Genomic DNA, 16,426 nt, shown 5'->3' on the forward strand with positions numbered 1-16,426 from the left:
GGAGGGAGCTCCTGGGTTGCTGCAGCATATTCCCTGCCCACATATCCTGATGTGTTTTGCCTTGGTGAGGATTTGGCTGTAGAATCAGTAGCTGCAATCATTCCCTAATGGGGAAACCGCTGCTTATCTCATTAGAAAGGCTTTTCATTGGCAGCACTGCACCTCCGTGAGTTCATTTTGCCACTTCAGCACAACCGTGTTGGGTTTTTAAACTAATATTATCCCCTTTTACTGTTCCTTTGCCCTGTGCTTTTCCTGGGTTGGTGGTCTGGAAAGAACAATGAAAGCATGATGTAATTTGCTGTTTGTGAAAACGGCGGTGTTTAACCTCCTTGGTCTGGGCTACACTTTTGCCAGTTGCTCTGTAGGCTGGAGGGAGGGGGGTGTTTTGGTCGGTTGGTTTGGTGTTTTCATGTATCTCAAATTGACCCAAATCCGGCCTTTCTCCCTTGAGTGCCTGGCAAAGCCGGGACAGACCCCTGGCTGTGAAGGGGATGCTGCAACACTCGCTTTGTGCGCTGTCTACTGAGAATTTCTGCATCCACCAGCTCTTCTTCACAGTGAAAAAGATGTTTAGTTCCCGCGTTGTTGCTGGGACGGCGGCCTTGATCTCAGCCTGAAAATTGAGCTGCGTGGTCCTTCGTTCAGGCAGCCGTGCTGTGCTTCCCTCTCTGCCCTGCACCGTAGCCAGTGCAACAACTGCAGATCATCCTGCAAGTGCACGGTGGTTCTGCGTGGCTGCGGGGTGTGCTGTGAATAGAGAGAGGTTTAAAAACACAAGGATGTGAAATCTTTCGCCCTTTTGTAAGAATGTCGATTAGCTGCAGAGCTCTAATGGAGGTGCTGTGTAAAGCAGAATGCCTTGGTTTTTACTTGGGGTTTAGGAGCAGCTGTCAGGACCTGAAAACGCCGAGATCTGCCAGCTCTGCCAGGAAGAAAGCAGCCGGAGCAAAAAAAAGGTAACTCCGAGGACTTGTATTGCCATCTGTCATCTGAATAATGTGCGTTTCCTCTGATTTTCATTTTCAAATAGCACAGATTTCCTATGGGTGACTTGGGACAATGACAGTGGTCACTCAAGGGTCCCCCGCTCTCCTCTGTGTTCAGCAGTTTGGTTTTCCTTCCCCTTAGTGGCTTCTTCCCTTTTTAGCTAAGTGGGTTTTTTTCTGGAGTCGATCAGAAGTGAGACTAGGAGGTGTTAGTGTTTGTTATTTCTCCACTTGAGCCACCTTACCTTTTTCTCTCTCTTTTTTTTTTTTTTTTTTTTTTTTTTTTTTGTGGTTAAGCCCTTCTGGCTTTCCTCACTGCTTTACAGTCTGAATCTAGAGGGATTACAAGAGTTATCAGCAAGGGTGCTCAGCGGGAGTGCTGCCTTTATCCAGGTGCTCTCCTCCACTGGCGCTGAGGAGCAGTTTGCAAGGAGACAAGCCAGGGTGCTGACAGAGCTGCTGTCAGTGCAGCCCGTGTCCTGGTCACACTGCTGCAAGTAGTTTGGGGGGGTGGCGCTGGAAGGCAGCGCTGGATTGTGTTTGCAGTTCTGCCCGGCACGGACACAGCTCTGGCCTCGAGTGGTTTTTGCCAGGGTGAAGAGCTGCTCCCAGGCCAGCCTGCTCTGCAGCACCTGCGCAGACGGCGTTCCTTGATGTGGTCGGAAGCCAGCCCTCTCCTCCCTGGCGCTGCAGTGCCGTGATGCTTAGAGCAGTCAGTGAGGGGGGGGCCCTGATTGCTCCCCCACCCCCCCAGTCACACCATGAACCTCTCCTGTTACACACGTGGGAACTGTAGGATTTTTAATCTTTCCTATTCCCTTGTGTTTATCTTGAGAAAACACATTGAGTTCAAAGCAAACGCTAACAGCTTGATGTCAGACTTCGATACATTTCCAAATGCACGTGCAAATGTAAATACGCATATCAGACAAGATTTATTCTGGTGTATTTATATGACTATAAAATATACAGCACCTCTTGTGACTAAATGCTCTAGTAGACCTCATCAATTAAAACTTGAATGGTTTGCTGTTGGTAACTCTGACCTGCTTTACCATGAGCCTTCACCTACTCTGATTGGGCCTAAGGAGCTTTGCTGCAAACTGGTCCTGAGCACAGGAGCGAACGCAGGGGCTTCGGAGGGGGCAGGGTGGAGTTTTGGCATGTTTCTCTCTAGCTCAGCAGAGGATTTGGGTTGACTGAATGTTAATGAGAGAAAACACAGGATGTTAGCGAGAGAAAACGTTAAGTTTCTGCGCGTTGCTTGTGCCTTGAACATCTCCTCTGTCCTCTTCCTGCATTACAGAATATCTGCAAGAACTGCGGTGGCACCTTCTGTGAAGCCTGTTCAGTGAATGAGCTGCCCCTCCCGTCTAGCATTAACCCCGAGCGCGTCTGCAATCCCTGTCACAAGCGGCTCATCCAGCAGTATTCCAGCAGTCCCTTGTAGGGGACAGGCTGCAGAGAGACGTGACAAAACACGATGACGTTGGTTTCTGGGGTTGTTCAGGGGGAATGTGAAGACACGACGCTCACCTGCATTCTTTGGAGGGCGGAGGGGAAGCAGCTTTGTGGCGTTCACAGTCTCTTGTGACTAAATAACAGCCTGAGCCTTCCCTGTCCAGCAACCTGCCTGCTCCCAGACCTCAGCCAGTGCTGGGGAGAACCGCCTGGGGGATGTCATGTGGAGCAGCCCCAGGGTGTGCCCGAGCAGCCTCAGGGCGCAGCGAGAGCAGAGAGCCCCTGCCCCCCAAAAGAGAGCTCTGTGTGTGTGTGTGTGTGTGTGCACCTGTGTCTGTGCCTGTGAGTCGGGCAATGCTGGTGTTCAGGCGTGTGCTGTGGAAGTGCTGCTGCTAAGCCAAGGCTCACTGAACGCAGAAGAGGAGCGGGTTTGATCCTCATGTCTGGCTGCACTTGGAATTTCGCCTTTCCCGTTGCCTTTGACAATCTGGCTCAACTGTGCTACATCAGTGCCAGGGGTAAGGAGGCCAGGTAAGATGCCCATGAACACTTTCTAGCTTCATTTCTTTGGCACAGCCCTCTGGCCAAGGGCTTGCTATGCAAATCAGTATGGAAAAATCATACAAAGCTGTGAAAGTTCTCCTTCTGTATTTTAGGGGGTGGGGGGTGTAGGTGTTTTTGAGGTGTGCATGATGCGAGAACTGATGACCTGCACTGATCTGGCACGGAAGTGCCTTATGGCATCTCTGACCTTCCTCTTGGAGACCCTCACTGTGACTTCATGATTACGCAAGGGTGGCCAGAGCTGAGGGTGCAGCTGTACCTTCTGCTCTTGGTGCGGCAGCTGGAAGAATTGGATCCCCAAGTATTTAGATACCCAGTTGTCATCATGACACCAAAGGTTTAGAGCCACTTTGATCTGCCTCTTCCTCCGTGTGCATGTGAAAAAGTCATAAAACAGGTGTTTCACTTTTATTAGCTCAGAATGAAGGGGAGATGAAATCGGAGTGTTTCTCACCTGGTAGAAATTCTAATTTGAAACACAGTTTAAAGAGGTTTCGGACTTTGTGCTACATCATTCTTTGTTGCTATTACCTCAAGGAATTTTATGTCGCTCCAAAAAGCGGTGGTGGTTCCTCACGAAGCACCTAGCATGTCAAAGTTGTGTTTGGTCCGTCTTATACTGGAAGCCTACTTCAGTCTTGAAGACCACAGAATGTTCTGTAGCCCATAGAAAACAGATGTATTTACATGTGACAAATGCATTTGGTTTTGTACAGATTTGATTAGGGGTTAGTGGTTTCATGCCCCGGAGGGGGATTTTCTGTTCGTTAGACTGTCTGGAACCGCATTAAAAAGCGTGTCAGAGCTGAGCTTATTTACGTGGTTGGTGCTAGTTTGTACCAGGAATTATTTTTCTAGTTCCCTGTAGGCATTGGTGTGTTCAGCCACCCAAGTTCTCCAACTCCCCTTGGTACCCTTCAGAGCCAGAGCACTTCGCAGGGGGAGCAACTTTAAGTAGTTTTTCTGTGGTTTGTTTGTTGGGTTTTTTTCCCCCTTGTGGTAGTGACATTTCCTTGCTGCTATCCCTTAAAGTAGATTAGTGGCTGTAAACAGTGTTGAAGTACAAAAAGCCTAGAATTCAAGTATGGGCACACTGCTTTGACGGGGTGAGACACCAGAGATGAACGGAGAAGACACAGAATTTAGTGGAAATCTTTTTGTGTACGTACTGTACACAGCTACGGGATTTCAGGTTCCTCCATCCAAGACCAGTGTGACTCATGCACCAAGAAGCAAGTGAGACCCAAGCAACTTCCATGTTAGAGGAGTAAACTGGAAACCAGGCCCTTACTGTAAAGGATTTTAACGCTGGCACACCCAGCATTTTGCAGCTCTGAAGCGACAGCTTGTGACCTGTATCCAGCTTCCAGCTGTCCCAGCAGGAACAGCTGCTGCTCTGCTTGCTCCGAGTGAGGGCTGGGACTGTTGCTGGTGTGCAGAGCAGGACAGCTCTCAGCAGCTCCTCTGAAATCATGTGAGATTGTCACAAAGGAGCAGGGAACTGGCAGAAAACCCTTCAGAATACAGGGCTGGTGACTACGATGGCATCTGGCAAGGTCAGAGTGAGACTGTGCTCGCTGCCAGCTGTGTCAGTGCTCGCCTCTTTCCTGGCATCTCAGACTCCAGCAAATATCTCTGCCTCCAAGTACTGGATGTTTTACGCTTGTGACGCTGCAGATGTTCAAGGCACATTTGTTCAGGTACCACTTGTAATGCTGGAGCGTAGGCTGACACCTGAATGTTTGGACTAGGGGGAGTGGAGGGCTGTTTTTCTGCTGTTAATTTTGTTCCACACAGTAATAAAAACTTGATCACCTGTATCCCATGTCTATCCCGAGTGGTCTGTTCATCCCATTCTGCTTTGGCAAAGCGGGTGACGGCTGACAGATGCTTATGCTGATGGAGAGAAGCGCGGCAGGAGCGATGAGCAGTTGGCTACACTACACAGCACCTCTGCTGACTTCTGCGTATGACGACCTTAAATCACTCTAGTTTTGTTAATGGCAAAGACATTTTTTTTTTATTAATGATCTGTACATAGTTATGCAGCTGGAGGCTAGAACTGCTCCATCCTGCAGCGTCTGCCATTCCTCCTTTACCGCTGCTTCTACTTTTGCAACAACCTTTCCACAGTATGTCAATGCAATTTATTACATGCTTTTACACAACACTGAACTAGGTTTTATACAGGTAATCCTTGTTACCGAGCAGTGGCGGTTGTACTTGATCTTTACGCTCGTACCCACGGAATGTGTTCGCTTTGGCCTAGAAAAGAGGAAAAAGACAAATGACTACCTCGCTGCAGCCTACTGCTTTCCTTTCTTCCCTGCATTTTATTCCAAATTATTGTCTCCTATAATAAAACAGTAGAATTTGGCCATACTAAAAGATCTCAGAAAAAAAGGTAAGATGATACAAACAGCTACAAGATGTTTTCACGGGGGGCTGCAGGATGTGTGCACGGCGTGGGGGGTGGTTAATTCTACCGGGGCCAGTGACTGTGGTGGATGTCCCCGCACGAGGCGGCAGGGAGGCTGGGTGGGCTGTGGGGCACTGGGGGTGCCTGTCCTCCCGGCGGCAGCTATGGGGACCAGGCCCCTGGGGGAGCGGCAACCATCACCCCGCAACACTCCCAAGGGAATTCATGGAAGTATAACAAGTTGGTCGGGGCCTTCTATAAAGGTCACAGGAAATGTCTTTCATGGTACAAACGTTCTGCCCTACGGTGCAGACCTGGGAAACCATCCTGCAGCAGGGAGGGCTGGCTGGTGTTTTCAGATGCTGTTTCAGCAGCAACACCAGCCCTGCCACACTGTGCCCGCCTCTGCAGCAGGGCCACCTCCCTCCTGCCTACACCCACGTTTTTCTCTTGTAAACTGCCAGGAGAGAGAGACAGTTTCTGTGCAACAAAAAAAAGAAAAAACTGTCCCACTATAGGACAGCTGCCCCCCCACCCCGAGGTTAACGCTGTGAAAAACATGGTTTCCAATGTTTGCATTGAAAACAGGCTGCCTACTGTGCTTAGGTACCCTACCGGGCCACTTCTGAAAGGGGATGAATTAAAAAAGGGAGAAACAACTCCCAACATGTTACTTGTCAAACTCCATTGTCTGTAATTGTAAGTAACATTCCCCCTGCCCCCAGCCTAAAGACCAATTGCTGTTAATCCACAGCCCTGGGAAATGCTTAGCCACATTTCCTCTTCTGTGCCAGGGAATACAACCTCATCAGACCTTTAATCAATCACACTTAGCAGAGTTTTAAAGGAAGAAGGGAAAGCAAAAAAGAAAGCTGTCACGCACACTGCAGCAGGCCTCAGCTGTGAGAGAGCAAGCTACAGTGTAGCTGGGCAGCATCAGAGCACAGCAGAACCTCTGCCTGCTGGGGCTGTAACCTCGGAATGGAGCCGCTGCCCCATCACCACAGGCCTTGCTACCCTGTGGAATCCGGATTTGCAGGCTGGAGGGTCCGGGCTCGATGCCTGACCTCAGGTTAGCTGTGGTGATGCCCTTCAGCCACTCTTAATTTTAGCCTTTAAGGTCGCTGAAATCCAAAGTGTCGGACATAGTAAGCCTGAGGCACACACTACTAAAATAGGAACAAGATCAACAAAGTAATAAAGATGCACTTACCAAATCTGAGCTCGTGCCACTGTTGCTAGCAGTCTTCCTTTGCCTCTGGATGTTTATTCAGGAATAATTCAATGGCACTGCACTCTGGGGAACAATTTGAGAGAGGCAGTCTATGTTTAGTGATCTGTATGTGTTCCATTTTCTTTTTTTTTTTTTTTCTTCTTTTTATTTTCTTTTTCTTTTTTTGCAAAGCCAATGTCACCTTATAGGGTAATTTGGAAATCTATGTTTAATGTGATCCTTTCGCACAGAGTGTTAACAGTAGCTTGACATGCTGTGCCAAACCACCTGAGGATCTGTGGTTTTACTTACGCAGCTGTGACCCCTCCTTAGCCATGGCAGCAGCTGCATCCTCATGGCTCTCAAAATGCACATCTGCTTTTCCTGTGGCATCTCCACTGGAGTTGTATTCAACCATGATCCTCGTGGGCTTCAGTGGAGCAAAGAACTGAAAAGGAGGAAAACAAGAGAGTTTGGCAAGAAAGAAACAACACGACAGTAACGCACCCTATTAACCAAGAAACTTATTTTTACTCTTAAAGCCTGTCCAACTATGGGGGAGTCAGAGCTCTTGAGTAGCAGAAGGTCCCCCTTCTCTGCCTGGGTGAAGTGAGGCCCACCCAAGTCACCTGTCCCACTGTGCGCAGCCTCCCACCCTGTGTAAGCCCCTGGTAATTCCTGACAGGAACAGAAATCCTCACACAGTACATGTGTTCTGTACATATCGAAGTCATTAAATGCAGGTACATTTGTTCTGTGATGCTCTATGCTATTAACATGAAGTAAAATTTTATTTAAAAGATTCTGAAACACATTTTTGTACATTCAGCTGTGAAATCTAGCCAGGCTTATAAACGGCTGCACAATTCGAAGCAACAGATACTAAGACAGCCCAGCAAGCTTTAACTGATTCTTATTTACAGCAGCAACTGTATCACTGCTGTGCCCAGGAGGCCACAGCTACCCAGGGCAGCCTGTAGCCCGCAGCAAGCTCAAGTTTCTCAAGCACCAAGGACTAGCACAGACACAGATAAATTAAAAATTGAAGTCACTTAATCTGTAACAATTAACCAAGGGTTTGAATTGGTAATGACAGCCAGATTTCATTCAGTTTTACTGTTACTCACGTTCACTATGTCCTGGGCACTAGCTTGGGTAGGAAAGCCCCTCATGTGGACAAAGTGCAGAGGTGATGAGATATTCCCAGCTTCTACAACACGCCCAGAGCTTTCCGTTCCTTCCCTGCACATTTCTGTGGAATACAGGAAAAAATGTCATTAATGCTTGCAATTATCACCTCCCCCATGTGAAAGCCATAGACACGCGGGGTCATGCTCACAGCAGACAATCGGGGTAAAATGAAGGGGCCTTAAAGAACATGCCTGACAGGGAGGGACTCACCATTTTCTTTTTCAGCATCAGATCTTCCCATGTCGCTCAATCCTCTTTCTTCAGAAACAGACTCATGTTCTTTTACTCTGGGGTAGGTCACAGTCTGCCTGTCGTAAGGCACATGCCTCTGCATTTGATGCTTTCTACTGACATACACTTCTATGTATCTAGAATTCAAAGGAAAAGATTACATGGCACATCTTGCACCTCCACAAAGAACTCAAGGGTTTGAGACGGTACCTTGAGGACATTCTCCTGTCTCTGGTCTGCTCAGGTACTGGGTGGGTGGGGTTCAGCCATGGTTCAGCAAGCCATGGTTCTGAAGAATGAATTCATTTAACTGCATGCTTATGCTTATGGAAGGCGTTTTCAACTTGCACTGACAAACCCACATATTGGGAGACAGATTACCAGTCTGCTCTGGACAACATCTTTAGTTTACAGCCTTATACAAAGTTCTTGCAGAAATAATACCAGTCGCCCACAAGCCAAAATTCTGGTTTGTCACAGAAATACAGGTGTCCTTCCCCTAACAAATGACTCCTCTCCTTTTGAGCAGCGCTGTATGTAAGGCTGTTTTCCCCTCACTGCACCTCTGCAGCTTGCACTTTCCAATTTCTACAAACCCCAAATTAAAAAAAACTAACCAAAACCCACACACCCAAGCCCAAAACAGATTACTGAAACAGCCAGACCTAGAAGATGCACAGGGACATATTAAATACTTCGGTGCAGCTGTAAGATTTTATGTATGGCTATGAAAGTGATGGGATAAAACGTAACAGGGGCGTAATACACCGATATTTAATGCAACATTAAGAGGCTCTAGCAAGATCCCATTTACAGCACAGAAAGAAAAAAACTACCACAAACCCTTATTTACAGGTTTAGTCAAAGCATAAAATTATGCTGCCTTGTTTCTTGCTACCTGCCCCAGAGCACCTTAACTCAGAGCTGTCTGTGCTCATCTTTCGGAGCTCGCAGCAGTACCAGCTGGGCCTCACACAAATTTAACTAGCAATGTTAAATCAGGCCATTTCCACAGCACTGAAGGAGTAACGGGATGAAGAGAATATGGGCATCCAAGTGAGGAGGCTTTCCTCGCTTCCTGAAGAGAGCAGCCAGAGTAAGGAAAGTAACGCCACAAACAGGCTGAGAGCTTACAGCTCAGCCCCCGTGAGCCCCAGCTCAGTACTGTGCACAGCTTAAGGCCATTTGTGGAGAAAACTGACAGCCCAGGAAGAGTGCATGAGAGCAAGGTGACAGCAGTTTTGGAAACCACTCCATTTCCTGGCTAATCACACAGAACCAGGTGTATGAAGTTGGGCAGGTGAGTCAGATCAGCTGTTGTTGCATCATGAGAAAGGAAAAATTAATGGCAGGCTGATAATTAATCTCTACTGGAGGGCAGGGAAGCATGTTAGTTAATTCAATTATTGGGCACACCTACAGAGCTGCTGTTTGTTTTTAACATTGGCCGGGAAGGGGGGAACAACAAGCCCAGGGAACTGCAGACCAGGAACAGGAAAAAAAGAAAAAAAAAAAAATAAAATGAAGTATGTATGGGAGAACTGATGAGGTCTGGAGAAGTCTTTTGTTACCTTTCTGAATTTCTGAAAGAGACCTTGGTGGATTATTAAGGAAAAATGAAAAAGCTCAACAGGGTAAAGGCAATAGTTTGTTTTCTTTTTTCCCTGACTGTAGCTCTGAGGTTTTTAGAAGATGTGGTGTTTAGGGGTATGGTTTAGTGGTGGACTTGGCAGCATTTATGTTAATGACTGGACTCAAATCACCCTAAAGGTCTTCTCCAACCTAAATGATTCTGTGATTCTGGGGAGAAAGTGGTTACGTTTCTGCTTGAGAAAAGAGAGGCTCTTGTGAGAGTGGCACAGGGCTCTGTGCTCTAGAAGAAAATTTAGCAACGTGGATTCCTGAGGGAAGAGGACAGCCCAGGTAGATGTGGTCACCAAAGACAAAGGTGATTGTATGCTGTTGGCCAGCAGTCAATGTGGGGAACAGATTCAAGCCAGAAGTGAGTGTAAGCTGTGCTGTGTGCAGGGTAATCTCCAAGTGGAGACACCGACTCTGCCTGGCCCTGGGCAGAAGGGAAGGGTGAGGGTTGCCAAAACTGCAGGAAAGCACCAAGAAACATGGGGGAAACTTGGTTGGGTCAATGTGTGTGGGAGGTGCAGGATCTCCATGCACCTGTGATTGGGCAGGCAGTGTCTATCTAGTGTTCCCTGCCCCAAATGCTATCACTCCCTTTTTGTTAGGATAACACTGGCTTTCAGGATTACTTAAAAAGAACTGAGACTTTTCTCTGAGAGGCTCCAAATTCCCCCAAGTTGTGATCGCTGAAGGCATCTCTGCAGCGCACAGAAGCCTGCAAAAGGCTTCCTTTTCTTTTCTCCAGTTCTGCCAGGGTTCTAAAGAAAACATCACCCGAAGACCTAACACCTGGGTTACACAGTATTTCAGAGGGCTCTGCTAAAAAATAAATGTTTTAAGGTGCAGCGTAACAGTTTGACCCCAGTATAAGACTTAGCTATGATTTCCACTGAAATTTGAATCTGAAGTCTTGAGTTCTAGGTTTTAAGGGTAAAAAGGCAGAAGCTTCCTTAATAATAATGCAAGTACGGTATAGCCCAAGATCAGATGATTGACCTGGTCAGAAGCTACATTCCTCTACCCTCCTGAGCCCCAGTGAAGTACATACCTAGTTCCCATATATTCCCTGTGTCGTAACAGGGCTTTAGCTGCCATTTCAGGAGTGGCAAACTGCACAAAAGCTTCTCCTGATTTTCTTTCTCCCCGGTAGACGAAAGCTATGTCAGTTATCTTCAAACCTATGGAAGGGTGGGGAGAAAAAGGCATTCATGTTGTCAGGAACTTGCACTATAGCTCAGAGACATCTTTTTTCCTTACTCTTCTGATTTTTGACAACTGGGCAGTTAAATAGTTCTGAAACAACTGCTCATGCTGGCCTACAAATCTTTTTTGTTTTAAACTTCAATTGATTTGCTTTGTTTCAGTTAGTTTTCAACAGAAGGCTTAACTGCCAATAATGAATTGACTTGAGGCTTCTAGTAACTATAAAAATAGTAAGTGAATCCATGTTCTAGACAACAAGGAGATCCACAGCACAAATATTCTTGAAATTTTTGCATGTTATTACAGTAGTTTTTCCCACCTGTTTAAAACCAAGGTCAAATTCACTGAACTTCAGCTTTTGTGCTGTATCCTATCTTCTCGGGGAGCCTGTAATCTGGTTAATAGCTGTATCTGACATGATACAAAGTACACACTGTGCTGGGCTACTACATTTCTTTTTTTTCTTGCATGCCTCTTTGCACCTTGTTACTTTCTCAAAGGGTCTCCCCAGGCTCCTGAAAACATGGAAATACTCCACAAGCTGCTCTAGTCATTTAATGGTGATAATTCTGCTACTAGATGCCTTCAAACATACTGAACTACTGGTTATCAATTGAAAAATCTGCTATCAGTGGCCTTGTCTTTTGGCACAATGGTGGTTATTATGAGCCTCAGCGCTGCAGGGCTCTGTGTGCAGGCCTACCTGGCGTGGAAGAAGTTGCACGGAAGAACTGGTTTTGGTTTCATCTACAACTTAAAACTTTACCTAAGGAAACGTCAATTTATTTTGCAAAACCTAGGTGGTTTCTTTCTTAATGAATGCACGCAGGAACCACCTGATTACTCTAGCACTGAGTACGGGAGGTAAGTGTGCACACACCCACTGTGCAATACCTGCTCAGCTGAGAACTGGCGCAATTAACTTTCACAACCATGAACAAGCCAGTGATAAACAAAAAAAATCTGCTTTTAATACTTTTAAGTAGCATATGTAATCTGTCATGATTATATAGCTGAGAATACCCATGCTGCATTCACTTGTACTGTAACTATCGTACAGGCATTTTTGCCTCTTAACTCCACCAAATCATGCACTGGTAGCAATCCAATTGCAGATAATGGGATCTAGGTTTCTCTCTGTCCTGGTTTTGGCTGGGATAGTTAATTTTCTTCTTGGAAAGACTACTCTATTTCCTTCCGCTAGCCCCCTAGAAAAGTGCTGCAAGTACCGATCCTAGGTTAGACCTGCAGAAAGTCAAAGGTGCAAGAAAACACTGCCGGCAAAGGCTTGTTCAGAAAGCCTCAGATACTTCTGCCTACAGGGGGACAGCAACTCCTTATACTGTTTAAGGTGTTCAAGGCTGAATGTGCTTTTGCTTTTCTTGCTTGAAGGACAACAGCCTTTCTAAGCATCAATACGGAGAAATAACTCTCGTAACTGAAGAGCACAGACTAGGTTGAGTTACCTGCAAAAAAATCTGCAATATCGTCCTCAGTGGAGCTGAAGGGAAGGCCTCTGAGCAGTACAACTCCATCATTTATGGCTTGTGACTCATCCCGCAGACTTTGTAGCAAGCCCTCTACATCACTATCATGTACTTCAAAGACTGCAAGGAACACAGGCACAAAACTTATTTTCCCTCATGGTACTTGGAAGGCGGCACTCTGCAGGCATTCTTCAATGGCAGCTCCCTTCCCTCCCTCCCCCATAGTATTTCTTCACCCACCCCAAACTCTTATGGTCATGTAATGACACCCCTCATGGTGTAAGCCACTTAGCTTTCCCTGTCCAGCCTAGGAAAATTTGGCTTTATGGTGTCTTGTTGGCCAATTTAATTTGCCGCTCTGTTCCACACCCTGAATCTCTGTGCTGCCCCCATCACACCAGCCCGCTTTATTATTCAAGCAGGTTTTATTCACTTTTTAATTTTCTTCCAAAGGACTTCTGCTGTTTCAAACCCACCTTTCACATAGCGCGGGCCCATATACCTCAGGTGCTTTTCCAAGGCTCTCTGGACATCTGCTTTTGACTCCAGCTCAATTAAGGCATCTCCCCTGCGTCTCCCATCCCTGTTTAAGAGGAAGTGTATGCCGTTCTCACCATTTCGAATTCTACAGCCTAGAAATCAAGGAACACACAATACAGAAACATACACAACTACATCAAACACGGGAGTCCTCTGACTGCAGATGAAACCTGAATATTCTGCATAGAGTGATTCCCCCTCAGCACTGCAAAATACTGTCTTGAAACAAAGGACTGGAAATTCCTATTTCTACCCTTAATACTAATACATGATGCTTAATACACAATGCTTATTGCAGACAAGAAACCGATCATCCCTGACCTTCCGCAGCTGTATAAATGGATAATATATATTGTCATATTGTTGGTAAACTTACTTGTTTCTGAGTTATCTCCAATCAAGAACAAATACTACAGCCTTTCAGTCTTTACAGCTATACTCTGCCTGCTCTATGTTCCTTTCCCCTAGGACTTCAAACTGATGTAATTTAGTTTAGCAGGTTATTAAACCATTCAAAAACTTGGATCTGACCTCTGGAAGAATGCATCGTGATATTACAGTATGGAGGGGTCAGCCTTGCAAAGGTATGCACAAGCCTACTAATTAGGATCAGAAAGTGATACTGAAGTTTAAACTAGTGAACCACTCCAGTTTGTTTAAAAGAGGAGGGCTGGACATAAAGCCAGCCATAATGGTCTTTAAATGAGCTACTATGAACTGGATTGCCTTTTCTGTGGAGATGCTCACTAAGAAGGGAAAGACTTGTTCAGCTGAATATAAAAAGCCGTAAGGATGAGTTTCTAGTCATTGTCCAGCAGTCTGGAAGTTATCATTCGGTTTATATGTGGAAACGGTGAATAAACCTCATCTTTCTCTAGTTAACCATCTTTTAAGTTTGGTTCTGTTAACTAACCATTCACTACTGGGTTCAATAACACCACCCCGAACAGTTAACACAGAAAATTAACTCCCATACTATCAAAAAACGTAAGCACGTCTTCTTCAGTGCAGGAGAAAGGGAATCCTTGTGCCCTGATGAGATAGACGCCGTCATTATCTTCCTTGGGTGACTCTGGCTCTCGGTCTGAGAGGTGACCTTCACGGGACGGTGAATCTGTAACCTGTCATTAAAAAGAAACAGGGACAAACCCCCCCGTGAGCACGCGGAGGCGCAGCACCGCGGGCAGGGTCCTGGGGCTGGCGCACGGCGGGCAGGGCAAGGGCAGGGCCCCGCCGCCCCGCTGACAGACCCCGGCCCAGCGAGGCGAGGGGGGGCTGTCCCCACGGCGGCGGGGGCCGCGCAACGATGGCGCCCCCCGGCTCGGTCCCGGCCAGCGGGGTTCCCTCGGCGTCCCCCGGCCGCGCGCCGCCGCCATTTTAGGCCGCGTCCCCGCAGGCCCCTACCTGGCTGTAGCTGCGGACGGCGGCGCAGAGCGGGGCGGGAGCCCGCGGCGCGCCCAGCCCCGGCCCGGGGGCGGCGGCGGTGAGCAGGCGGCGGGCGGCCGGCAGGCGCGGGCAGGGCGGCCGGCGGCCGAGCAGCAGCAGGGCGGGCAGCCCGCGGCGCGCCGCGGCGGCGGCCATGGGCGACGGACGGGGGCTCCGCCTCCCTTCGCAGGAGGCGCGGCCGGAGCGTGGCGCCCCCGCCGCGGCAGCGCCCCCTGCGCGCCCCGCTCCCCGCTGCGCCCCCCGCCGTGCAGACTCGCCGCTCCTGCGGGCCGCGGCCGCTGCCTGCCGGCTCGGCGGGGCGCGGGCGGTGGCGAGGCGCTGCCCGCAGCGAGGAGGGGCGCGGGGCTCACTGCCGGCCCGCCGGGCCCGGCGGGGGCCCTTCAGCCTCTGCAAGGGGAAGCCAAACGCCTGTTAGAGCTGCCGCGCTCCCACAGCGGTGAGTCGCGACACGGTATTAACTGGCTTATGCTCCGTTAGACTTTCTGTCACCGCTAACGGGCTTACATTTTTTTATCAAACAAAACAGGAAGGAATACCCCCCCACCCCCACCGCACCCTCGGTATATTTGCAAAGTAAAGTTTTACGTCAGACTTAAGCATGACAACCTTTTTGCACCCCTTCCCTGTTCTAAGAGACCTGATTTTCTCCCCCTTGCTCTATTCCGAGCTTGATAGCCTTATACATCAGAGGCAATACTGGCTGAACCTGTCTGGGAGGAACATACGCGCCTTTCCCACGATCTGGAAAAACAGCCCTGTTGTCATTGCTGCATCCAAGAGGGATGAGGGGGAAAGAGCCAGCACCAGCTTCTTGTAAGTGCACACATGGGGAAGGTAGGTTATGCAGAACCCAAAAGAAAACTTTTTAGGATGAAACAAAGCAAGAAAGAAGAGAAAAGACAAGCCAAACCCCCCAACCCAACAGTGGAGGAAGCCATGGGAGACTGTGGAGGCTCAGACCCAGGGTGAGCAGGCAGGTATCTGAGCGGTTGCTCCGTAGAAGGATGAGCCAGGCTGTCCGGGCGTGTGGGCCCCAGCATCAGGAAGATGGTGACAGCCATGACAGGGAAGATTATCCTCCTCTGTCCGGCATCCTGTAGTTCTAGTCTTGGGATCACCAGGTAAGAGTTGCAATCTCAAGCCATTGCAAACTATCACCCAAGATATGATCTTGGGATTTTCAACAAAAGTCTTTCAGCTTGTAGTACTGCCAACCCGTTAATTTCTCAGAAACCTTGAGTGTTCCTTATCACCATTTTGGAAATGTTAACAAGCTGTTTTATGTCTTCTCATTGCTGGCTTTTACTTTTATAAACTATTCCCTGTAACAAACTTTCATGACAGACTGTTGCCTTGATAATAACACAGTCTCTTGACAACAGCACTCTCAATTCTTTTCAGTTTTCAAGGTAAATCACGTATTGCACATATTTTCAAAGGAATGTTAACCTCAGTGCTGAAGTGGTTCACATTCCAGTTTTTCATAGTCTACATGTCAGGTTTCTCTTCAAAACCTTCTTTAAGTAAGCAAGGAAATTTTATAGGAGCAAAAAATTAAGATAACTACAGGAATTCATCTTGAACACTTATCTTTATCTGGATTGGGTTTTGTGCTTGAAGTTTAATTGAATAAGCAGATCCCTGAATGTTACGGACCAAGGGAATGCTATGTGTGTTCCTCTCTTGTGAACCAAGCAGGGTGTGAGGAAGGGTGTCTTTAAGAGATGCATGTCTTCCACTCATTTTTCCTTCAATATATTTGCTACCTAAGTACAGTGAAAAATATCCCACTGCTTGTCTTGTAGCTTGTCAGTGTGTGCGAGTTACCTTTAGAGGGCACCGTTTTGTTGGGCATCTGTTGGCACTGAAGTTTTCCAGGAATCCCAGAGCTTCCTTAGCAACCGTGACGGATCAAAGCTTCCGCACCTACGGTCAGAGGAAAAAAAATAAATCATCCTAGGACAACAGAATTTGCATTTATTCACTCGACAGAACTGGTGTTGAATGAAGTCTGCTTATGAGAGGAAATCTGTTACTGTAAGTA

At 47.6% G+C, this 16,426-nt stretch overlaps 3 protein-coding genes across 6 annotated transcripts in view; 2 read left to right on the forward strand and 1 right to left on the reverse strand.

Moving 5' to 3' along the window:
• RUFY3 (RUN and FYVE domain containing 3) overlaps nucleotides 1-4,834 on the forward strand; it is a 66,179-nt gene extending 61,345 nt beyond the window's left edge. For all 4 annotated transcript variants that reach the window (XM_080408826.1, XM_080408823.1, XM_080408824.1 and 1 more), the window contains 2 exons: nucleotides 885-959; nucleotides 2,296-4,834. In XM_080408826.1, the coding sequence (XP_080264952.1) occupies nucleotides 885-959; nucleotides 2,296-2,439 (219 nt within the window). In that variant the 3' untranslated portion in view covers nucleotides 2,440-4,834. The remainder of the gene's footprint in view (nucleotides 1-884; nucleotides 960-2,295) is intronic.
• Nucleotides 4,835-5,138: 304 nt separating this feature from the next.
• Nucleotides 5,139-14,545, reverse strand: GRSF1 (G-rich RNA sequence binding factor 1). Its single transcript, XM_080409205.1, has 10 exons — nucleotides 14,341-14,545; nucleotides 13,913-14,057; nucleotides 12,873-13,028; nucleotides 12,376-12,516; nucleotides 10,755-10,884; nucleotides 8,048-8,205; nucleotides 7,774-7,898; nucleotides 6,959-7,094; nucleotides 6,647-6,730; nucleotides 5,139-5,279 (listed from the first exon to the last, which is right to left on the reverse strand). Exons 1-9 carry the CDS (start codon nucleotides 14,515-14,517, stop codon nucleotides 6,672-6,674), a joined length of 1,227 nt encoding a protein of 408 aa, XP_080265331.1. The 5' UTR covers nucleotides 14,518-14,545; the 3' UTR covers nucleotides 5,139-5,279; nucleotides 6,647-6,671.
• A 161-nt stretch (nucleotides 14,546-14,706) lies between these two features.
• MOB1B (MOB kinase activator 1B) overlaps nucleotides 14,707-16,426 on the forward strand; it is a 50,228-nt gene continuing 48,508 nt past the window's right edge. The window contains exon 1 of the mRNA XM_080409628.1: nucleotides 14,707-16,419. The gene's annotated coding sequence lies outside the window, so the exon portion shown is untranslated. The remainder of the gene's footprint in view (nucleotides 16,420-16,426) is intronic.

Source organism: Falco punctatus (assembly GCF_963210335.1).
Source record: "Falco punctatus genome assembly, chromosome: 1".
Classification (NCBI taxonomy): Eukaryota; Metazoa; Chordata; class Aves; order Falconiformes; family Falconidae; genus Falco; species Falco punctatus.